The sequence below is a fragment of the Lutra lutra genome, chromosome 7 (genome assembly GCF_902655055.1).
Source record: "Lutra lutra chromosome 7, mLutLut1.2, whole genome shotgun sequence".
Taxonomy (NCBI): Eukaryota; Metazoa; Chordata; class Mammalia; order Carnivora; family Mustelidae; genus Lutra; species Lutra lutra.
The window spans coordinates 54,967,191-54,992,385 of NC_062284.1; the positions used below are offsets into that span (position 1 = coordinate 54,967,191).

General features: G+C 35.1%; 1 protein-coding gene across 1 annotated transcript in view; it reads right to left on the minus strand.

Annotated features, from left to right (window-relative positions):
- Window positions 1–25,195, minus strand: part of AQR (aquarius intron-binding spliceosomal factor) — a 93,981-nt gene that overhangs the window by 56,674 nt on the left and 12,112 nt on the right. Inside the window, exons 5-13 of the mRNA XM_047737671.1 lie at window positions 23,071–23,191; window positions 20,597–20,737; window positions 18,878–18,946; window positions 17,703–17,803; window positions 14,443–14,519; window positions 10,384–10,448; window positions 9,088–9,204; window positions 7,514–7,627; window positions 5,840–5,943 (exon numbers count right to left, since the gene is read on the minus strand). Of these exons, the coding sequence (XP_047593627.1) occupies window positions 5,840–5,943; window positions 7,514–7,627; window positions 9,088–9,204; window positions 10,384–10,448; window positions 14,443–14,519; window positions 17,703–17,803; window positions 18,878–18,946; window positions 20,597–20,737; window positions 23,071–23,191 (909 nt within the window). The remainder of the gene's footprint in view (window positions 1–5,839; window positions 5,944–7,513; window positions 7,628–9,087; window positions 9,205–10,383; window positions 10,449–14,442; window positions 14,520–17,702; window positions 17,804–18,877; window positions 18,947–20,596; window positions 20,738–23,070; window positions 23,192–25,195) is intronic.

Here is a 25,195-nt window from a genome sequence, read left to right on the forward strand (position 1 = left end):
ATAAAAAAATAATAAACATAAAGAAAATCACTGATAATGATACAATAATAGTAGGGGACTTTAATACCCCACTTATAGCAGAAGATCATCTACAGAAAATCAACAAGGAAACAATGGCTTTAAATGACACACTAGACTGGATGGACTTAAAGGATATATTCAGAACATTTCATCCTAAAGCAGCAGCATACACATTCTTTTTGAGTGTACACGGAACCTTCTCTAGAATAGATCACATACTGGGTAACTCAACAAGTATGAAAAAATTGAGATTATATCATGCATAATTTCAGACCACATTGCTATGAAACTTGTAGTCAACCACAAGAAAAAATTTGCAAAGACCTCAAATACATGGCAGTTAAAGAACATCCTACTAAAAATGAGTGGGTTAACCAAGAATTTAAGAATTAAAAAAAAAAATGGAAGCAAAGGAAAATAGAACAGTCCAAAACCTTTGGGATGCAGCAAAGGCAGTCCTGAGAAGGAAGTATATAGCAATACAGGCCTTCCTCAAGAAGCAAGAAAAGTCTCAAATACACAACCTGACCTTACACCTAAAAGAAAAAGAAAAGGAACAGCAGTAAAGTCTAAAGTCAGCAGAAGAAGGGAAATAATAGAGATTAGAGCAGAAATAAATGATATAGAAACAAAGTAGATCAGATTAACAAAACTAAGAGAGGGTTCTTTGAAAGAATAAAACTGATAAATCCCTAGCCAGACTTACCAAAAAGAAAAGGGAAATGACCCAAATAGATAAAATCACAAATAAGAGATCACAACCAATACCACAGAAAAACAAACAAGTAAAAGAGAATACTATGAAAAATTATATGCCAACAAACTGGGCAATCTAGAAGAAATGGACACACTCCTAGAAACTTATAAACTACCACAACTGAAACAGGAAGAAATAGAAAATTTGAACAGACCCATAACCAGCCAAGAAATTGAATCAGTAATCAAAAATCTCCCAACAAACAAAAGTCATGGGCCAGATAGCTTCCCAAGGGAATTCTACCAGACATTTGAAGAATTAATACCTATTCTTCTCAAACTGTCCCAAAAAATAGAAATGGAAGGAAAACTTCCAAACTCATTCTACAAAGCCAGCATTACTTTGATTCCAAAACCAAACAAAGACCCCTCTAAAAAGGAGAATTACAGGCCAGTATCCCTGAAGAACATGGATGCAAAAATTCTCAATAAAATACTGGCAAATCAAATTCAATAGTCCATTCAAAGAATAATTCACCACAATCAAGTGGGATTTATTCCTGGGCTCCAAGGGTGGTTCAGTATTTGCAAATCAGTGTGATACACCATATTAACAAAAGAAAGGATAAGAACCATATGATCCTGTCAAGAGATGCATTTGACAAAGTAAGTATTCATTCTTGATAAAAACCCTCAACGAAGTAGGGATAGTTGTAACATATCTCAACATCATTAAGGCCACATACAAAAGACCCACAGCTAATAATCATCTTCAACGGGGAAAAACTGAGAGCCTTTCCCCTACGTCAGGAACAAGAAAAAGATATCCACTCTTACCATTACTATTTAACACAGTACTGGAAGTCTCAGCCTCAGGAATCAGACAACAAGAACTAAAAGGCATCCAAATTGGCAAAGAAGAAGTCAAACTTTTACTATTTGCAGATGATATATTCTATGTAGAAAACCTAAGAGACTCCACCAAAAAATTGCTAGAACTAATACATGAATTCAGCAAAGTCTCAGGACATAAAATCAGTGTGCAGAAACCTGCTGCATTTCTATTCACCAATAACAAAACAGCGGAAAAAGAAATCAAGGAATTGATCCCATTTAAAATTGCACTGGAAACAGTAAGATATCTAGAGATAAATATAGCTAAAGAAAGATGTGAAAGATCTGTACTCTGAAAACTCCAGAACACTTATGAGAGAAACTGAAGAGGACACAAGGAAATGGAAAAGAATTCCATGCTCATGGATTGGAAGAAAAAACATTGTTAAAATCTCTACACTACCCAAAGCAATGAACACATCTAATACAACCCCTATCAAAATACCATCAGCATTTTTCACAGACCTAGAACAAACAATCCTAAAATGTGTATGGAACTACAAAAGATCCCAAATAGCCAAAGCAATCCTGGAAAAAAAAAAAAAAAGCTGGAGGCATCACGATTCCAGATTTCAAGCTGCATTATAAAACCATAGTTCAAGACAGTATGCTACTGGCACAAAACAGACAAACAGATCAATGGAATAGAACAGGAAATCCAGAAATGGACCCACACCTATATGGTGAACTCATCTTCAACAAAGCAGGGAAGAATAGCCAATGGAAAAGACAGTCTTTTCAACAAATGGTGTTGGGAAAACTAGACAGCAACATGCAGAAGAATGAAACCAGACCACTTTCTTGCAACACACGCAAAAATAAATTAAAAATGGCGAAAGACCTAAATGTCTAAATGAAAATAGAACAGTCCAAAACTGTGAGATAGGAAACCATCAAAGTCCTAGAGGACAGCATAGGCAGAAACCTATTGACCTTGGTCATAGCTCACTAGTCACGTTGCTGGAGGCAAGGGAAACCAAATCAATAATGAATTACTAGGACTTCATCAAGATAAAAAGCTTCTGTAGCACAGCAAAGGAAACAATCAACAAAAGTAAAAGGCAGCCTATGGAATGAGAGAAGATATTTGTAAATGACATACCTGATAAAGGGTTAGTATTTAAAATCTATAAAGAATCTATTAAACTCAACACCCAAAAACAAATAGTGCAGTTAAGAAATGGGAAGAAGACACTCCCAACTGGCTAATAGGTATATGAAAAAAATGCTCAGTATCACTCATCACCAGGAAAATAAAAATCAAAACCATGATGAGATACCACCCCACACCTGTCAGAATGGCTAAAATTAACAATACAAGAAACAACAGGTGTTAGTGAGGATGCTGAGAAAGGGAACCCTCTTGCACTGTTGGTGGGGATACAAACTGGTGCAGCCACTCTGGAGAACAGTTTGCAGGTTCCCCAAAAAGTTAAAAATAGAGCTACCCTATGATCCAGCAATTGCACTACTAGGTATTTATCCAAAGGATACAAAGATCCAGGTTGGAAGGGGTACATGCACCCCAGTGTTTATTGCAGCATTATCAACAACAGCCAAACTATGGAGAGAGCCCAAATGTCCATTGACTGATGAATAAAGAAGAGGTGGTATATAAATACAATGGAATATTACTCAGCCATCAGAAAGAATGAAATCTTGCCATTTGCAACAACATGGATGGAGCTAGAGTATATTATGCTAAGTAAAATAGTCAGAGAAAGACAAATACCATATGATTTCACTTATATGTGGAATTTAAGAAAGAAAATAGATGAACATATGGGAATGGGGGGAAAAAAACAGAGGGAAGTAAACCATAAACGACTCTTAACAACAGAGAACAAACTGCAGGTCGATGGAAGGAGATGGGTGGGGGACAGGCTAAATGGGTGATGGGCATTAAAGAGGGCACTTGCTCTGATGAGCACTGGGTATTATTGTATGGAGGTGATGAATCACTGAATTCTACTCTATTGATCAATATTACACTGAATGTTAACTAAAATTCAAATTAAAAAAATAAAAAGATTTGCAAAAATGCAAAACAATGCCACTCCTCACTATATACTTTTTTAATTTTGGAGAATATCTTTTTCATTAACACTACGTGTGCTAACATATAATAGGTTTTTAACTGATTTTAATAAAGTATTTAACATTTTCCAGTTTTAATTTCTAATACAGTAAACATAATGGCTATAATCCACATTAAAAACAGTTTTTTTTAGCATCCTCAATAATTTACAAGAGTATAAAGGAGCATCATGGATGAAAATAAATTCCCAAGTGGATTATGCAGCTAAATTGAATATAAAAAAAAATCTATGGAAGTGTTTTAAAATATAATATTTTATAATCTTATGGTGATAAAGGCCTTCTACACAAACCATTTGTTATTGTTATTAAAAAATGACTGACAAGGGCGTCTGGGTGGCTCAGTGGGTTAAAGCCTCTGCTTTCGGCTCGGGTCATGATCTCGGAGTCCTGGGATCGAGCCCCGCATCGGGCTCTCTGCTCTGTGGAGAGCTTGCTTCCTTCTCTCTCTCCCTGCCTGCCTCTCTTGCCTACTTGTCTCTGTCTCTGTCAAATAAATATATAAAATCTTTAAAAAAATATATGATTGACAGAGAGGATTAAAAAATTTAAAACATTTGTGGTAATAAAATACACCAAAATACAGCTAAAAAGTGAGAAACTGATAGAAAATAATTACAACACAAACTAGACCAAATATTAGCATGCAAAATACATAAAGCTTTCTTCAAAAAAAAAGATCAATACAAGCAATGAAATATAAAATAGCAAAAGATAACACGAAAGTTAAAAGGAAATGCAAATAGCCAAGAAAAATAGAAAGATGCTCAATTTCCCCAATATAATCACAGAATGCAAAGTAAAACAATGAGGGTTCTTTTACTCTTGGATTGGCAAGAATGAAAGACTAGTGGACCTACTTGGTAAGGAAAAAAATAAATACTCATATGCTGTTGGTATAATGGATACATATTTTTGAAGGAAATTTAGCAATATATAACAAATTTTAAATATATAACTCCTTCCAGTCACTATACTCCTTCTGGAATCAGCAGCAAGGTTTTTTTTATAGATACAGAAACAATGTTGTTCATTACTGAATTGTTAGTAATGGCCAAAAATTTAGAAAGTAAAGATCTGTCGATAGGAGAGTGATTAAAAAATAGTATGGTATACCTGTCCAATGGAACTTCATGCAGTTCATTAGGAGAATGAAACAGATATTGTGTTATTATAAGTCATTATTAAATCTTCTATGAAAATCAACAACCAAACCAACTTTCAGGTTGAAACCAAGTTTGTTTCATTTTAAATAGCCAATGAACTAAACATAATTTCTCCCAAGAATTAAGGACACTGGGGAGATATGAGAGTCCAGTTAAAAGATACACTGCCGGGACGCCTGGGTGGCTCAGTTGGTTAGACGACTGCCTTCGGCTCAGGTCATGATCCCAGAGTCCTAGGATCGAGTCCCGCATTGGGCTCCCAGCTCCATGGGGAGTCTGCTTCTCCCTCTGACCTTCTCCTTGTTCATGTTCTCTCTGTCTCTCTCTCAAATAAATAAATAAAATCTTAAAAAAAAAAAAAAAAGATACACTGCCTAGGTTTGAAATTGGACTTACCTATGTTGGAATCCTAGCTCTGCCACTTACTTGCTATTTGATCTAGGCAAATGACTTATCAATTCTGTGTCTCGATGACCTTATTTCTAAAATGGTACCTACTCCTTACACAAATGAATGTCTTGAGAATTATTTACACATATAGTAGAGTGCCTATGTACTATAAATGCATTATTACCATTTTCAAAAAAGTGTATTAGCTGTCAAAGAATATTACTATTTCATAAATTTTAAACACATAAACATTTTTCTCATCTTCTAATACCACATATGAACATGTACTAGTTTCTGTTTTATGTTATAATTGACAGAATACCAGTCTTATGTTCTACTCTAAGAAAAATTTATGATTTAGAAAAAACGTTTAAGTTATGAAAAATATAAATTTTGCCCCCCAAAACAGAAGATCAATAATTATATCTAAGTTCCTTAAAGATACCAACTGCTACAGAGAAGCACTAGTTGTAGCTGTCAATAAAGTGGTGCAGTGAGTTCCATTACCTAGTAGTGCAAAATGATTAAAGGCAAAGAGAAAATTAAAATCCAGTTTTCCTCTCATGTCAACTTACCTAAGAGGTCCAAAAAACTTGACCAATGATTCCCGGGTATCTACTTCTGCCACATTCGAGAGGGCAAAATCATAGAGTTCAGGGAAATGTGCAAAAGCAGCTCTCTAGAAAAGAGAAAAAAGAAATCAGTAACTAATGCCTACATATTAATACAATCAACTATAATTTATAAACTAAATAAAAATAATGCTTTAAAAATATTAATGCACTTCTCTTTTTCATATGCTTCTCATCATGTGACCTCTGCCTTATTTAGCCCGAAGCACTCGATACAACGGCAAAAGCTAGAATTATTCCAGCAGGATTCCAAAAACCAAGAGTCAATGTTCAGTTTATTTCTAATGCTGTATTTTGAACAAACATGAAAACAGTCATGAGAGCTAGCTTCACTGACAGAAAGGAGAAAAATAAAACAACACTTTATTATGAATAACTAGCCCAACAAAACTAAAAGAAAGTTCCAAGGGAAATCCCCACTGTAGAGACAGCTTGAGGGAGAATTCAAAAGCACAGTGGTTTGTGCTTTTACTTTGGAACTCTGGAAAGAAAGGACCTCTCGGGGTAACAACCCTCAACCAACCATGTGGTAAGCTGCAAAATAACAGAAACGGCAGCATTATAGTGACTGGGTATGAGGATATAAGGTAATATCCCTAGTATTCCTTAATGCCCACGTGGCACAGAGAAGGTTCAGAAGTCTTCATGCCCCAGGTGAGGATGCCATGAGATTACTATAGGTAATAGCAAAATGACCTGCAACCCAAGCCTCACTGAGCTGTTTAAGCTAGGAAATGAATGAGAGTCAGCTCTCAGGAGAACTCTGGCACCAGCAGGAGCAAGGCTGGAGCCTCATCAGCAAGGAGACAGCCAAGCTCCTCGGGAGCCATCATCATGCCTTGCCTGGTGCCAAGAGAGAAGACCACGTGCCACACCAGCTGTGGTCACTTCAAAGGCAGAAGCAGAAGGACAAAAACACTACTGCTCTGAGAAGAGCAGGAAAAGACATCTGAGCCGGGACACTGTGCAGATGACTCCTCTTCCAAAACAATGAGGTTCTCATAGTGCCTCCACATATCCAGATGCTATTCTGGGAGAGAAGAGGGAGAGCAGAGTGTCCTTGAGAGATAGTGGAATTGATTATGAAAGACAATTTGAACTTAAGTTTGACTGAGCCTTTACCTAAAAAGACTTTTGAAACAGAAAGAACTGAATTTCTTCAAAGTGACAAATAAAAGCTTCTTTCTGCCACCAGAAAGAGTAAAAGCAAGATGAGATTAGTAATAGAAAACAAAGGTACTTTGTTGACATAGCTGAACTGTATTGGCAAATTTCAGTCCCATTCTGGGTATTTATCTTTAAAATGTATAAAATGCTCACATATACTTTGTCAATGTATTGGAATACTCTTTCATAAAATGAAACTGGTAAGTGTATGGATCAAGTTGGTCCAATAACTAATAGAAAATTTGAGTGTCAAATATCAGTATCTTGATTCTCAAGACTAAAGAAAGCCATTTTTTCCCCATGGATTCAATAGAATTAGCAGTATTTAAAAAGTTCAGTATGAAAACACTATTAAATTAGTATTTTCTTCTACCTGTACTACATAAACTAAATTATTTATGACCGAACTTGATGAAGCAGAAGCATAGGTTACGCTGAATTTCAAGTTACCTGTAGAGAAGTAATTCTGTCATAGTGAATTGTGGTCATCTCATTCTCTGTCAGAGCATTTCCAGTCTGGTCATTAATCTCAAAACCAGTATAGAACTTAAGCATGTCCAAAAGCTGAAAGGATACATTTACATTACTAAACTGTGTGAACATAAGAACAAGAAACCATGTACAAAAACTATTATAAAGAATAACAAGTCCATATAACTTCTCAGAGACGCTGAAAACCTATGGAATATAAACACTGCAACAAACACTTCAGAACATATCCAAATGTGTTATTTGTATAAGAATAAAGTATGGGTCTAAGAATAAATTGTTAAAGTCTATTTCATATACATGGTCTACTTCTACAGAGAGGAACTTAAACTGCAATCCTAATAATGAACAGACATTAAGGATCTAATCAAAGGAAGCCATACTAAAGGAAAAAAAAAACCCAAACATCACTGCGGAGGTCTTTTACTTATGCCACTTAATACAGAATTTTCTGAATGAAGGCTTTGTAATTCATATTAGCGATAATCTCCTCTGTGTGCTACTTCTATTAGGGAAAAATAGAAAGGTGAGGAAAGTTAAGATACTGTTTCCTCTCATCAGGCTCCATGGCCATCAAACCCTTTCTTTGGCCTAGTTACTGCCGCTAATGAAGGCCTACTCTCCCTTCATAGCAATGGCATCAAGAATCTACTGGCTGCATTCACCCCAGATCTTTATTATTCTTAATTCTAATCTATGGAAGATCAGATATGAGAATTTTAGTATGTTGTAATGTATGTGGCAAATCACTGGATAGAAATTCAATAAGAGAATGAGAAAAAATATAGATACAAGATAAAATAATTTTGGGGGCGCCTGGGTGCTGCAGTCGGTTAAGCATCCGACTCCTGGTTTTCACTTCAGGTCATGTTCTCAGGATCGTGAGATTGAGCCCCAAGTGGGACTCTGCACTCAGTGGGGAGTCTTTTTGAGATTCTTTCTTTTCTGCTCCCTTAGCTTGTACACTCTCTCTAAAATAAATTGGAAAAAAAAAAAAAGATAAAAGAATTCCTGAAAGAAAATGTAAACACACAAAAATCGTATCTCCAAGTATGATCTCATTGAAACGTAAGGTTTAAAAGTTTGTTAGAAGACTTTCCTTATGAAAAGGAGATGTGAAACAAGGTGAAACACTAATACTTCTTTCTACCCAAGGTAGCAAATGAGCACTTCCATGCTATCAACTGTCTCTGTCACCATCATCTTATGGAAAGACAGCCATGAGATTAGGGCATAGTTCTCTTGAAATTAACGTTCATTATCTATTCTATTCCACAGTGATTACTATCATTGCCAAGATCATAATTCAGTTCAATAATAAAATCACATATGATTAACAAAAGCTCTTAATTCATTCAATTCTATATTAAGACTTGATTTTACTTTAAAATGACTAATTAGGAAGTTACATTATTCAATTCAATATTTAGCAAAATTTCCTTTCTATCATCCACTGGTATTCTTAGTTGCATGGCAAAAAAAAGATCAATTTAGAAATGAAAACTATGTGACAGTTCAGATATAGCAATGCTCACCTGGGAAAAAAGATGGCCATCCTCTTCCCTATGAACAAGATTGGAAAGGTAACAGTGAACCAAAAGATGGGAGTCATCCAGGATGGTATTAAACCAGCGCCTTGTGGGGAGTAGGGCCTAGAAAAAATTAATACCATAGCAGTAAGTCTGTATGTTCTCTGCAGCTAGAGATAAAAATCTACTATTTGGCTCATAAGCGTCAATCTCATATAAGGTTCCCTCGAGTCTCGAAAAGTCACGGTGCACAAAGCAAGGGGTCTGGTCAGTGCTGTAAGTAAACTCAGTGGCAACGTTTAAAAATAAAATCCAGTACTGGAAGAAATTTCACCGATATACAGGCCAGTAGTTTTCAAACAAAATCCTATATGAAATCCCAATATGTATTGTGTATAAATTTAAAAATGATACTACTCTTAAAGAAAAGAGACTGGGGATAAGGAGATATGTGGAGACTTCTTTCCCCATATCTTCTTCCCATATCCCCCTTATGACAGTCAGCAAGAAAATGCCGAGATACTGATATCAGTGTGAAAACCACTAATCTAACCAAATATCCTCATTTTATAGATGAGGTTACTGAGATCCTTAGAGGTTATAAATTAGTTGCTGGCAGAACTAGAATCTGAATAAAGATCTCATGAATGGCTGCCATCCAATACTCTAATCCTTATGTCAAGAAACCACCCTCTCTCTCCAGATAAGAAATGAACACAAAGGATTTTCTTTCAATTTCCTGTAGTAAAGAGGGAAAGGAAAGGAAATGAATTCAATCTGAATTACACCAACTCTGCATCTGAACTTTCTGTCAAAATCTTGCACCTAATAACATGAAATCTTCTTTAAGAATCTTAATTTTAAAAATTGACAATAGCAGCTGTATCTTTTTTCATCAATAATATTTAGGCACATTTAGAAAAGTGAGATTATTAAAGAGATGGACAAAAACCCCTAACTTCAGTCACTATTAACACTCTATGATGGGGGGAAAAAAACCAAAGCCAAAACCAAGACCCTCTATGATGGGGTATTAAAATATGATAAAAAATAAAATGCTATTGCTAGACTCATGTTTAATAACTATACTATATAGTAGTTTTTTCTACAAACAATAGCCATCTGACAGCTATTTGAAAACCTCAAGGGCCAACTGCGTTTGACTTTCTCTGTTACACCTAGAAATGGGTAAAAAAAACTAAGGCCAGTAATGAAGAAATATTTCATATATTTCATATAGTTACATGATTAACCTTACCCCTTAAAGATGAGATAACAGAAAAGCCACTGCCCATTTCTTACCTCTAGGTCAATCATAAGTTCAATGAATCTTTCACAGTAATGAACTTTGTCCATAGTGACTGGCTCTAGACATAACACAGAAAACATGTTAGAATCTTCTTATTTAGGCCATTCAATGTACTAAATCCTATAACTGGCAGTTATTTAGTTACTGAAACTGTCATGTGTCTCTTACAGGACAGGATCACGATCCTGAGTAAGGACCCCGCCTATATTTCAAAAAAGGCAGGCCTTACCCTTATGTTTAGCTCTACAAATATAAGACAACGAAAAACCTATCTTGGGTCAGAAACACATTTAAAAAATCAGGTTTGCAAAAATATTTTTCAAGTGTTTAGACCTACTAATGTCTGTAATAATTAGTCATAAAAAACGACCCGTACTAAATGACTAAATTTGAAAAAACCAAGTGATACAAAAACTAAAAAGGCAGTCTAAAACAAAACAGAACTAAAAAGACAATTTAAGGGGAGCCTGGGTGGCTCAGTTAAGTGTCAGCCTTCAGCTTGGGTCATGATCTCAGGGTCCTGAGATGGAGCCCCATATCAGGCTCCCTGCTCAGCGGGAAGCCTGCTTCTCCCTCTCCCACTCCCCCCGCTTGTGTTACCTCTCTTGCTATGTCTCCCTCTGTCAAGTAAATAAATAAAATCTTAAAAAAAAAAAAGGCAGTTTAAATCAGTTTTTGACCCACTTTCCTTCTTGTCTTCACAACCTAAACTTCTAGTTCTCTCATATACATAAACACACATATATGTGTGTGTACATGCAGACATAGATACCTTTAGAATGCAAAGAAAAAGGGCGGGAAAGGTACACACCAAACTAATTAAAGGGACAACTGTTATATGAGTTTTTTTCCCTGTGTGTGTGTGTGTGTGTGTGTGTATGTATATATATATGTTAGTTTTTAACATTAAAACATCAATGACAGAGCAATGAAATATTTTTAAATCACTACCTTATTTTATGCTATTCATGACTATTAATGTACTATTTTTATAAAACATTTACTTCTATTTTTAAATAATTACAACCTCATGACATGACAAACCTTTAAAGTTTTGGGTTTTTTTTCCTAATGCCAGGTAATAGTCTACCATTTTACCAGGTAATCATTCTACCAAGATTCTGTCAATTAAAGATTTATTTATTTATTTGTCAGAGAGAGAGAGAGATAGAGATCACAAGTAGACAGAGAGGCAGACAGAGGCAGAGAGAGAAGCAGGCTCCCCACTGAGAAAGGAGCCTGATGCGGAACTCGATCTCAGGACCCTGGGATCATGACCTGAGCCAAAGGCAGCCGCTTATCCGACTGAGCCCCCCAGGCATCCCAAGATTCTGTCAGTTAAAAAGGAAAAAATTCCAGAGTCCCCACTGCTGCTTAGTCTAAGGACTCCCAGCAGCAACTAACCCTAGTGCCTAGATTTAACCTATGAATGCTTAAATAAATCCATGTATTTAATTTATTTGTACTATACAGGAAATTGGAAGGCTTCATCTAAAGAAAGAAATGCGAATATTTTGTGACTAATATATGGAAATATTAAGTAAAACTTTTCTAGCTAACATATGCTCCAAATCCAGACTATGAAATAACATAACCATAAAGTTTCATACCTGGAAAAGACCACAGAAAATGCCTATTCTAGCTCTTCATTTTTCAGGTGAGAAAGTGAAAACCAGAGAAAACGGCCTCGTAAAAGTGTAGAACAAAATAATGACTCGTTAGAACTGAAACTCAGGTTTTCTGAGACACAGTCTAGTCATATAGCTGTTGAAACTAAAGAATTTAAAGAAGCAACTTAAAAATTAAATCCATTCAATTTAGTCCTCTGCTCCTTTTTCTTGTTACTGTAAAAGAAAAATATTTTTGTCCAAAATCGAAAAAGTGAGCAAACTCTGTACTCTGTATTTTTATTTATAGTTTTGAGAAAATTACTGGCAACAACCTATTTAAAATTAAAATTAGAACATGATGCTTGCCACTCAACTTCTGAGCTCTGATGAATAAAGCTGCATATTTTTATGTATGTAGGCCCTACTAGGCATATTGTTTACAGCAGAAACCTTGTCATTCCAATTTCAGACACCAAGATATCCTTATCATTTGCTTCTTATGTACATTGTGGGCGTTTTTTCCCCTTTCTTCTGACAGCAGTCCTGACATCTCAGCTCAACTACACAGACGTCCTTAATAGTAACTGATATGGATATGCTGTTTTTCATGACCCTGTGAAATGAAACTATAATCCTTATTTTTTAAAAGCCAGTTTTCTGTTTCCTAACTATATAATCGTCCACCTTTACTCTCTCTGAACTGGCACACTTCTTTAATCATCTTGTTGGTTCAGCTGCCAAAGAGTTAACAAATTTTGATTAAAACTCAAGGTCAATCTAAGAATTTTTCTTTTCTGGCAATAAATAAACAATGGTAATAGCTGGTGGTTTGTAGATTGTTAAAATTACTGCAGGTCCCATGTTGCTGTTGTTACTTGATTTTCAAACCTTGAGGATGCCCCCAAATTAACATTCTATAGAGATGTCAATTTTTATGACTTTAATTATTACAGGCATTAGTAGTTCCATGTACTCATTACTACCTTTTGTGCTCCAAAAAATAAATCTAAGTTTTCCTTCTAGATTTAAGTCACTTAACTGAAACACTTAAAAATACTAATATTGGGGGGATGCCTGGGTGGCTCAGTTGGTTAAGCAGCTGCCTTCGGCTCAGGTCATGATCCCAGCATCCTGGGATCGAGTCCCGCATCGGGCTCCTTGCTTGGCAGGGAGCCTGCTTCTCCCTCTGCCTCTGCCTGCCATTCTGTCTGCCTGTGCTCGCTCTCTCTCCCTCTCTCTCTCTGATAAATAAATAAAATCTTAAAAAAAAAAATACTAATATTGGGGTGCCTGGGTGGCTCAGTTGGTTAAGTGGCTGCCTTCGGCCCTGGTCATGATTCCAGGGTCCTGGGATCGAGGCCTGTATCAGGCTCCCCGCTCAGCAGAGAGCCTGCTTCTCTCTCCCCTTCTGCCTGCTACTCTGCTTACTTGTGATCTCTCTCTAATAAATAAATAAAATCTTTAAAAAAATACTAATAATAAGTGACTTAGATTATTAGCATATGATAATTTTTTCTTTACACCGATGGAGTAATCTTATGCCTCAAATCAGGTATAGCTGATGGACAGCATTAGTATCTACTACTCGCTGAATTATAGGTATGATTTTCAGTTGTAAAATACTACTTGGAAGGTCAATATTTGTTAGTAATCCTGTTGTATTTAAGTTTTAAAAAACCTACAATCTCGTATGCAAAAATACGATATATGATACACCTACAGAGCTGCTCTTAGATTATATCCCACTTAGAAAATAAAACTTTATTAACCAATGACATATTTACATAGCATATATACATCTTTATTAAGTAAAAAATATTCTATGTACATTCACTAAATGCTTATAAAGATCTTGCAAACTCAGGATAATGTAATTACCCCCCCCCCCCACCGGGTATATAGGCATTCACACACACACACACACACACACACACATATAGTACAATCATGGTATATTTTTAAGTATATAGTCTATACAACATATATTTGTTTCATCAATAAATGGAGGCCATGTTGGAGGGAAATCTTTCCCATTTTGTCTTGTAGCTCATACTTCAAAAATAATTCTTTCCCCTCCAAACAGTATTTGATGTTGTTTAAAAACACTATTTAGGACCATATTGTAAATGCCACGTGGCTCTGTTACTGTCTTGTTCACCACTGTATTCTAGCACCTTGCTCAGGACCTAAGTCTAGCAAGCAAACTCAAAAAATATTTGCTAAATAATTATTTCAATAATCATACAGGTACCTTTAAAAATATGTGAACTCCTAAGGCAGTCACAATACTCAGACTGGTAATATTCATGAAAAGGGGAGGACAGATATGTTGTCATTATGATTTAAAACTATTCTAAGAACAGGTTTTAGACTGGAGAGCAGGAAATACTATCGGGATACCTAAATGACAACTTCACAAATGAGCTAAGAGAAGATAGTTACCAGAAAGAGGCACTGATTTCAGCACAGAGATAAACTTCTGTATGAGTTGTGAAAGAAATCTTCTTTCTTGATAGGCTCTAAAATCAGAGAGTAACATTGACCAAATTATTTTTTAAAAATAATTATTTCAAAAGTAAACTTTAAATGTCTAACGAGCCTTTCTTACACTGTTCAAATGTTCCATTTTTCTCTGAAATTGGGACCATAATTTGAACACACAGCTGCTTCTTTATTACTGGTGTAATAAGCCAGCTAAGAAATACCCCTTTCTCTTTGTGTGAAAGTTTTCACTTGTGATTTAAAGGTCAGAACAAGAAAGGAGTTTTCAAAATTTCATTTACAGTCTGCTCTTAAAGTTCAAAATTTAATGTTTAAGTATGTAGTTAAAATTAGATAAGCAATTTCGTACTTTAATATGTTTGAAGTATCACATGGAATATTACAATGTCTAAAAATTAAATGTTGATTTAAAAAACAATATTCTACTCATTACTAATTTAAGATGCACTATATACCAATCAATCAACAAATATCATCAGGTACTGGGCAGCTGCAAATGATTATGCCAGTCCTGCTGGAAATATAAAGGAGAGGAATGACTAAAATGTATTTGAAATGACAAGTATTATAATTTAAAGATAATCAGTAACACAGACCAGCACGTAATTAATAAAACTGGCAGACATTAATCGAGCACTTAGTGTGTCAGGATCTGAGCTGCATTTAGTACTTCATATGAATGATCTCATGTAATGCTGACAACAGTCCTTGAAATAGGTACTAATAACTGTCCCAATTTCACACTGGTGCTGAACGAGGTGAGGTTACCTTGCCCACAGTTATACAGCAAGTGAGTGTGGAGCCTAGTTAAGTGTGACTGCAGAATCTTTTCTCTAAATACCTACACATATTCTAACCATTACATGAACAGCTGGCATTGCAATTAAAAAACACACAGCATGTTTTTGGAATTCAGAAGAAAAAAGCACTGTGGCCTAAAGTAGTCCGTCTAGAAGTGCTTAGGTTAGCCTTCAATTAAGTGGAATGGAGGGGAAAGTGTACTTAGGGAAGCAAAGTTTAACAAACAAAGAACAGACTGAGACAAGGATTTGGGGAAGTTGCAAAAAATAGTTGGGGGTTTCTGAATGTCACTGCAAGGACTTCAGAGTTTATCCTAGGGAACCAGAAAACCATTGAAAAGTTGTGAATAGGAATATGGCAAAATTTTCTATGGAGGTGGCTTGTTAGGCTCATTGTTGTGGGAAAGCTGGAAGAAACACCAAATTGGAATTTATTGTAGTGCTTTAGTCAGAAGCTATGAAGGCCTGAATTAAGACAACAGCAGTATGAATAGCAAGAAAGAAGAAAGAGGACAAAAGATGATCCAATAGGACTGACGGATGGGATATAAATTGCTAGTCAAAGGACTGGAATATTCCAAGCCCTACTATCTGGAAGAATTAAGAGAAATTGGCTAGAAGGGCAAGTTTAGGAGGAAAAACAATGATCACTTAAGCCGAAATGGAGTTCATGGCAAACAGAACAGATCCTTCAATAGCATGGATTTGAACTGTATAGGTCTTACATGCAGATTTTTTTCAATTAATACACTACAGTACCGTGAATACATTTTCTCTTCCTTAGGATTTTCTTAACATTTTCTATTCTCTAGCTTACTTTAAGAGTACAGTATGTAATAAATAAAGTATACAAAATACGTGTTCACTAACTGTTATTAGTAAACCTTCTGGTCAACAGCGGGGAATTAGCAGTTGGGTTTTTGGAAGTCACAAATTATATGTGGACTTCTGATTGTATGGCGGGGGATACTAGTACCCCAAACTCCGTGCTGTTCAAGGCCAAGTGTACACAGCAAAGAGTTACATGAAGACTGGAAGCAGAGAAGACAGGGCCACAGAGATTTATGGTTAAATCACATTGAGGTAATGGTAAGAGCGGGTTAAAAAAAAAAAAAAAGAGTAGTTAATACCGATGCCATGTGATTAGTTCAATCAAGAGGCTGTTGGGTGGAAAGGCACTGTGAGAGATGAGACTAGAGTTGGAAATTAAAGAAGGAATTTTCCTACTCTGACCCTAATAATATCCTGTCCGTATAGCTCTCACTCCCTTTTACCCAAACTCATTTCTCCGACACGCAGCTTTTTACAGTTCTTCCCATTTTCGGTAGCCACCAGCATAACTCCAGGTTTCACTTCTTTTTGTCCTCAACCCTCTTTTCAGGGTTTATGTATCTGACTAAATCATCTCACCCATACTCATGGCTTTCATTATTAGTTAGCTACACATGTATAGAGCACTCTCCCAAGTGGAAGAAAAAACAAGCTAGGGCTAGAAAGTTATCCTAGGTCCAAGGGAAGGGAGTCTTTGGCATATGTACATAAGCAGAGAAAAAGGAGTGAGTGGAAAAGAACAATAAAGGATGGAAACAGAACAAGGAGTACGGCTGCAATAGTCATCACGTAGAAAGGCAAGGTCACAGTTAGACCCATTAGCCTGAGAGCAAGAAAGAGGAGAGAGAGAGAGAGCTCTTAAAGCATGCAGTTCCCAGTGTCCTACTAACAGCACTTCGGTGAAATAAGTACTTGCTGCCAGACCTACCCAACTGATTATAAATATTACTATTAAAAGAACCCATAACACTCACTTGCTTCTTTAATCCTTATACCTGATTTATTTTTCTCCCTAGCATGTATCACCATCTAAAACACTATATAATTGATCTGTTTGCTGCTGTCTTTCCCAAATAGAATGTAAGTTCCATAGAGCAAGAATTACTTCCACTTTGTTCTCTGCTATATCCCCTATATCGAGTATAGTACCTGGCAAAATATAAATATTCACTATTTGTTGAATGAACGCATGACGGTTAGAGTGTATAAAAGTCATTGTTAAGTGTGTGAGAGTAAGAAAAACAAAGAAAAATTGGATTGACAGCCTGAAGATTGTGGAGAAAATCGAGAGCCATCCATGAGAGACAAACTATGGTCAACAGACAGAAGATCAGTAAGATATACTTATCACTGGGGCAGACAGAGGAGAAAGAAGAATAACATGTTGATGTTCTGGTTTTCCCTTCACATCTTTATGAAAAATACGACAGTAAAAGCACTTCTTAATTATTTGGTTCAGCCTTATATAAAGCGAACAATAAATCAGTCAATATCATCTAAGACTCAAAAGAGCAAACCAACAATGTTTGTTCCTAACAAACCAACAAGGAATAAGCTTTGGGAACATACTGTTCTCTTGCTTCTGGATCCATCTTTTCATCGTTCTTTTTAATCAAGTTCCAGAATTTTCTTAGCTTAGGTGTCTTTTTTAATTCTAATTCCAATCGTGCCTGAAAGAATGATGTGATATTAAATCACCAGTAACCTCAAAGTTTACAAGGATAAAAATTAGATCCACTATTAGCTAATTTTCTAAGATGTGAATACAATGGGATAAAACCTGAAAGCAACGTGATAAAACCTGAAAACTACGAAACTAATAACTCTATTTTAAAAAACCATTCAATTACAGTAATTGCTAATAAAAAAAAAATACAAACTGCCTTTTCTTGTCGAGATCTTAAGCTCAATAATAAATTAAATTTCTTTCCTATTTTTAAAATTAAGGATTTAAGTTTGAAAAATTAAAGCATTAACACTTATTAGTATAATCACTGAAATCTGAAAAATTAGTCTGAAACACTGAACATAGAAACAGCGGTCACAAGTAAACAAGGAAATGTCCACACAACTATATTCTTTCTAATGGCACTTATCAGTTTTAACTTAGCATTATTTATATGTCTGTTTTTATCACCATCAACTGGTACCTATGAATAAGCCTGCATATCTGGGTATGCGCAAAAACCCCATATGCAAGAAATGGAATTTTCAGTAAATTTATTATTTATCCTGAAATTTGATAGTTATAACTTTATTCCCCAAGATCACAATTAATTTGATTTTGATAGTGACACATATGATCCAATAAGGATTTGAGGAAAGAAAAAAGGAAGTCATTAATATTAAATATGATCTAGACCTTCTCCTATAACTGTGTGTACATTCTAATCTAAGGAAATAAAAAATTCAAGTCTGTGTTTAGTCTCACCCAAAGACACACATGAAATAACAACCACATTTTGCTAAATTAACCCTTTTTTAGGAGCTCAATAGATACTACCTTATTTTACCTCATAATAATGACATTAGGTGAAAGATCTCCTAGCTTATACATAAAAACTTTAAAATTAAAAAAAACTACATGTATGATAAGTTAATGCATAGTAAATTAAACATATTTTCTAAGCAGGAAAGGGGATTTTTAGTTACCATTTTATATCCATATTAAAGCTACATTGTCTTAAACTGCATTTTCCACTTACGTAATACATATAAGTTTCTGAATGAGATTAGGTACTTACAGGCTGTAAGCCCATCCACATTGGGAGGGAGATAAGCTGCTGTACTTGACTCCTTATCAAGTCTACTTCCTGTTTAAGGCACAAAGAAAAATTTATAAGCACACCAGTATTTTAATTTAAATCTTTACATAAGGAATAACTACACCTTTTTAAAGTCCTGGGGTGAAAATATACCACCAATACTTTCAAATTAATGATATTTTAATATTTCATATTAAGGGCTCAAAGTGCTAGTTAGTGTTCCACTGTTCCAAGAAGGCTGTGATGTATCTTGTGGAGAAAATACCTGTGGTAAATAAGGTTTGTTTAGACTTCAGTTATAGTGCTGTTGGCCATGACTTCAAGGTTAATAAATCAACAACGTGTTATTACATAAGGTGTCTTTAAACAGAAGCACATAAAACAAGTTTATGTATTGATCAACTGATGAAAATGCTGTGATCATAGGCTTATAGGGACCTAACCCTGTATTCTCCCTAGGAACAATGGTTCAGTTTCAGCCAATTCAGTGTTTTTAGCTACTTCACAGACCTAACTACCTCAAGTAATGAGAACTGATGGCATATTGAAAAAAAGGGAAGTTTTTTTTTTTTTAAAGATTTTATTTATTTGACACAAAGAGAGAGAGATCACAAGTAGGCAGAGAGGCAGGCAGAGAGAGAGAGGGAAGCAGACTCCCCGCTGAGTGGAGAGCCCAATGTGGGGCTCCATCCCAGGACTCTGAGACCATGACCTGAGCCAAAGGCAGAGGCTTAACCCACTGAGCCACCCAGGTGCCCCAAAATGAAGTATTTTAATAATAAACTAGCTTCTAAGTTAACCAAACCTAGCACCAAACTACTAATTCTAAATAAAAATCCTTTTTTTATTCTATTTCTGATAAAATGTCCTGTCTATATTTACATTTGCATTGTGTAGTTCAGTAAATGTTAAGATGGTAATAGTGGCATCTACTGGGGGCTTCACAAATCTTTTTTTTTTTTTTAAGATTATTTTTTGTAAAGGCATTTTTAAAAAAATGCCTTTACAAGATTCATGTGAGGTAGTACCTACAACAAGTAATAACCATCCATCTATCAACATCCAGTCTTAAGAAAGAACCCCCAGCTTTGGGGTCTGGCATGGGTTGAAAGCACAATCAGTTCAGAAGCACATATTTTTAAATAAATAGGTAAAGACCTTCACTTAACCACAGTAGAGAAGTGCAAAAGAAATATTAATTACTGTAAATATTTAATTCTTTCGAAGATACTCTTATGAGGGATGAAAATATGTCATACACACCCAAGAGATCATCCACAACTGCCCCTAACTGGTCAACTCAAAACAAAACTCTCCTGCTAACCTGGGAGCTTGTGCACAAAGCATGTCTGAAAAGTAATAAAGCTATTTTCTGTGTGCAACTATGGCACAGATCTCATTACTCAAAGTTCGTACTGGCTAGATTCTTTGCTGTTCTACCTTTGGAGAATTTCAGTTCTAATTACCACTTTTCTTAAGAGTCAAGACAGAAAAAAGGAGATCCAGTCCAAATCTATTTTAAAAGTGAATGGCTCTTCTAAAATGTTTTTACTGAGAAGTGGTCAAAATGAAGCTGTGGCATTATCCTTCATCCCTGCTACCACGGATGAAGAGTTGGCTATACAAGTAATTTAATTTATGTTCAACTTAAAAAACAAGAAAATGTGAAAGTTTTCCCAAAAGATAAAGTAAAATTACCAAACTATTGAAGCAATGGTCAAGAAAAAGCAGTAAGACCGTCTGTTCATGGAGTGAAAATTCACCATCAGTTTCAGCTAATGCTGCTTTCAAGATACACTTAAAAAAAAATGGGAAGTGGTCTGGCTTCTTCTTAAAAGTCTGAAAAGAGAAAGAATAAAAATTTATTTTGATATGGCTTGCTCTCCACTTTTTCTCCCTTAAACAAACATCAGTAGACTATTTAGGAGTCTAGTAAAAACACCATAAAATTACAAAAAAGATTATTTGCTTAATTATAATTAATGGTAACAAATCAAATATAGGTTTCTGGCAAGATCATGAAAGAGTTGCAGCAACCTTTACCTAATAAAATTTTTTATGCATGTGTTTAAAAAAATATATATATATATATATATACATATATATATATATATATATATATATATTTATTTATTTTTTAGTAATCCCTATGCCGAACATGGGGTCTTGAACTCATGACCTCAAGATCTAGTTTCATGCTCTACTGACTAAGCCAGCCAGGTGTCCCTAAAATAATGGTTTACTTCCTTTATTTTTTTCTTCTGTGGATTATGCTCACATTTAGCCCAGTGTTTGTTTTCTAAGGATCTTAATAAACATACTTCTTCTAACATAAGCAAAAAAAAAAATCTTTAGCAAAAATTAGTTTCCCACTAACTAATCTCAAAGACAGCCTCTCCTGTGTTGTATTAGCTCTTTACTCTTAATATGTAAGTAATATACAAAAAGTAGACAATGTAAATATATTCAAGCTTCCCTCTGATCTACCTCCCCATCAAGTTACTTCCATATCTCTTCTTTCAGAGAAGTGCTCCAAATGTGTGGTCTACATTAGTTGTTTTCATTTACTTCTCTAAAATAGGCTTCCACCTCAAGGATGACCCTGAGGGTATTAGGGCTATCAAGTCCAAGGGACTCTTCCAACTCCACACTCCTTTTCAAATGCTGAGGGCTCCTCTTCTTCTGTTGTATACATGTTGATATTTTTCGGTTCTAACCTCATTCTTCTTTTCCCCTTCCCTTGACTTCAAAAACATATGCTAATGATTCCAAATATATATCCTCAGTAGATTATCTCATTAACTCTACATTCCAGGATTCCTCTGTCTACTAGACAATTTCATCTAGATATTCAAAAGGCAATTTAAACTCAGTAAGTCCAAAAATCAATTCAACAGTTTTTGTACCCTTCTTGGTACTTCTCAACCCTCTAATATTATTACCTATCACAGTAATGGCAGTATCATCTATTATACTCAGTTGCCCAAGACTGGAAACTTACTGGAAATAACACCTTTCCCTAATATTAATTATTCAATTATGAAATCCTGTCAATTCTACTTTTTTTAAAAAAGATTTTATTTATTTGAGAGAGAGTGAGAGAGAAGATGAGAGGGGAGAAGGTCAAAGGGAGAAGCAGACTCCCCATGGAGCTGGGAGCCTGATATGGGACTCCATCCTGGACTCTGGGATCATGACCTGAGCCAAAGGCAGTTGCTTAACCAAATGAGCCACCCAGGAGCCCTCAATTCTACTTTCTAAATCTTAGTATATCCTCTTATCTTCATCTGTATTCCTCTACTTCAAGTCCTAATCACCAACATGAAAACTGATCAGGTCATTCTTTAGCTCAAAAAATCTTGCCTCTCCCTTCCTAAAATAGCTTGAAGCAACTTCAAGAAATCTGCAGGATCTTTCAATAATACACAAGGCCCATAGTTTATTCTGGGCTCTAATCTCCCCAAAGATGGCTCTTCTTAATGAATATCCAAGAGAAGTACCCATGGTTTTATCTTAAGGAGTTTAATACTTCCTTAATTTAGAGACCATTGCCACAAAAAGATGGCAAGTACCCATGCCTTTTCTTCATTTAAAAAAGTTGATGACCTGATCATTTTATGGCAGCCAAACAGAACCTAGATTTTGGACCACTACTGACCAAGCCTCTATTATACTAGCACAAAAAGAAAATGTCAGTCTACTAGAAATTTCAAAAAGGGAAAGCAGATCCTAAATTGGGGATAAAGAGAAAAGTGAAATTATAATGTGAACTTATGTCTTAACTTTGGAAATGTATAGAAAACAAATATATACTCCCTGTTGTGAAAAAGGACACTGAAAAATATGATCTCATTTGAGCACAACTTGTGCTAATTAATATAAACTTCATTTTGATCTAATGAAAAGTCTTTATAATCCGTGCCATTCTTCATTTCAAGCCCAAAATAGAAAAATAATTTCACTTTCATAATGTTTTGGTTCATAGTAAATTAGTTTGTACAAAGTATTGAAACCAAAAAAGAATAGTATTCTTCATATATCCACTTTTTTCTCAACACTTAATTTTGGTGCAAAGTTCCATTCTAAAAGCATTATTTATTATCAGTCAAAAGTTCTACTTTTTAATGGCTTAAACACAGTATGAAAGCTCTGAAGTAATTTAAATCTGTTACCTCCCATGCAGGGACATTTTCTCTGAATTTCTCATTCACCATGCAGCAGATTGACATTAAATAGGCCTTGCTGGACACCTCTGGAGAATAATTCATCCAGAGGTAATTTTCAAGATACTGGCTGTGAAGAGTGAAAAAGCACAGAATACTTCATTAGTTACCACCACTCACCATAATATGTCACTCACCTGGAAAAGCATATCTACAACTTTCTGAAAACTTTTCAAAAACGATATGACTTGGAAATCCATCACAAACTTACCTGTAATCTAGGTCATTGCTATCTGCTACCAATTTTTAAAATTTATTAAGGAGTATTGTTCACCACAGTCTTAAAGTAAGAATTTTGGTATCTTGGAGGGAAAACGCCAGTTACCTTGAAAACTGACTTATGTTGAATACCTAGTAAATCAGGTATTAAAATGCTTCTTTTTATTAAGTCTCTTTCTTAGTTTCTGGAAGTTATTTGGCCCTCATATGAGGTAGTATTAATGTCTCAGATACATTTATCTGCTGAAATTGCCCATAATATCATTCTGTTTTTTTATTTCATGAAGAGTTTTAGGTAAGGAATATCCAGTGTTCTGATGGTAATAATTACATGTTAGTAATCTTTGCTGTCTTCCTGCCTTGAAAGCATAAACTCTTATTCTCCAAAGCTACAATTATTATAAATAAATTTCAGTATTTCTGATTTCTACAAGAGAATTAAGCTACCATTCAGGGTACTTATAAACATCATTTACCACACTGTGGTTAAAATACTCTTGAGCACCAATTTTAAAAAAGCAAGGTGTTTTGTTCCCACTTTTAAATCACTCCACATGCATGCTGCAATCATTCACACACATGTGTGCAGGCCTATGAACAAACCCACATAGTTAAGTGGTTTAGATTCTGCTTAACACTGTGATTTTTCTACTTCCTCTTATGCTCACATCAGTACTTCCATCTTTAGCAATACTTAATTTATAAGAACCTAAGAAACTGGACAAGTGGAATTTTACTTAAAATGATGTTCAAAAGGCTCCAAGTAAAGCACTCGAATGCTCTTTCATAAATAAAATGCACAAAGCTTCTTTCATTCCTTTCTTACAAGTTTAAATTCCTTTTTCCCAAATTATATCCTTTAGAACTTCTCTCAGTAAATCTGTTAGTATTAATCTGTTTGAAATTTATTTCATGACAGTTTAGCTGGTTATATAATTCTTCCTGGGTTGTAATTTTTTTCTTGTATTGGTCTCATTCTATTACATTCTCTATTACTACAACAGAGAAATCTACAATTAATCTATGCATCCTTGTTTGAGTAATGTCTTTTTTTTCCTCTAGCAGATAAGATCTTCATTCCGTCTTTGTCAGTCTTCAGTTGTTCTATTGAGTATTACTGTACTACCTGAATCTAAAACTCATGTTTCAACTGTAGAAAATTCTTAACCACCATCTGTTCTAAATTGCTACAACTCCATTCTCCCTAAATCTCTTCTGAAATTCTTATTGGACTTTCGGATTTTCACCTCTGTATCTCTGAATTTCCTTTTATATTATTCATCTCTATTTCTCTTTGCTATTATTAATAAATTTTCTATATTCCAGTCCACTAATCCCCTCTTTGGCTAATCCACCGCAGGCCTATGCTGTTTTATTGTGCTTTGCTTTATTCAGTTTTGCAGACATTGCATTTTTCACAAATTGAAGGGTTTGTGGCAATGTTGCATTGACCAAGTCTAACAGCACCATTTTTTTCCCAACAGTATTTGCTAACTGTGTGTCTGTCACATTTTGACAATAAGAATTATCAAAGAATTTGGCAATAAGAATATTTCAAACTTTCTGATTATTATTATATTTGTTACGGTAATCCATGATTTGTGATCATGCTTACTGAAAGCTCAAATGATGGTTAGCACTTTTTAGCAAGTAGGTATTTTTAAATTAAGGTATATATATATTTTTTTAGACATAATTCTGTTGCACACTTAATAGACTACAATATAGTATAAACATAACTTTTATATGCACTAGGAAACCAGAATACACATCTGACTTGCTTTATTGCGGTGGTCTCAAACTGAACCTGCAATATCTCCACTGTGCCTGTATCTAATTTGTCCACTGAGTTTTA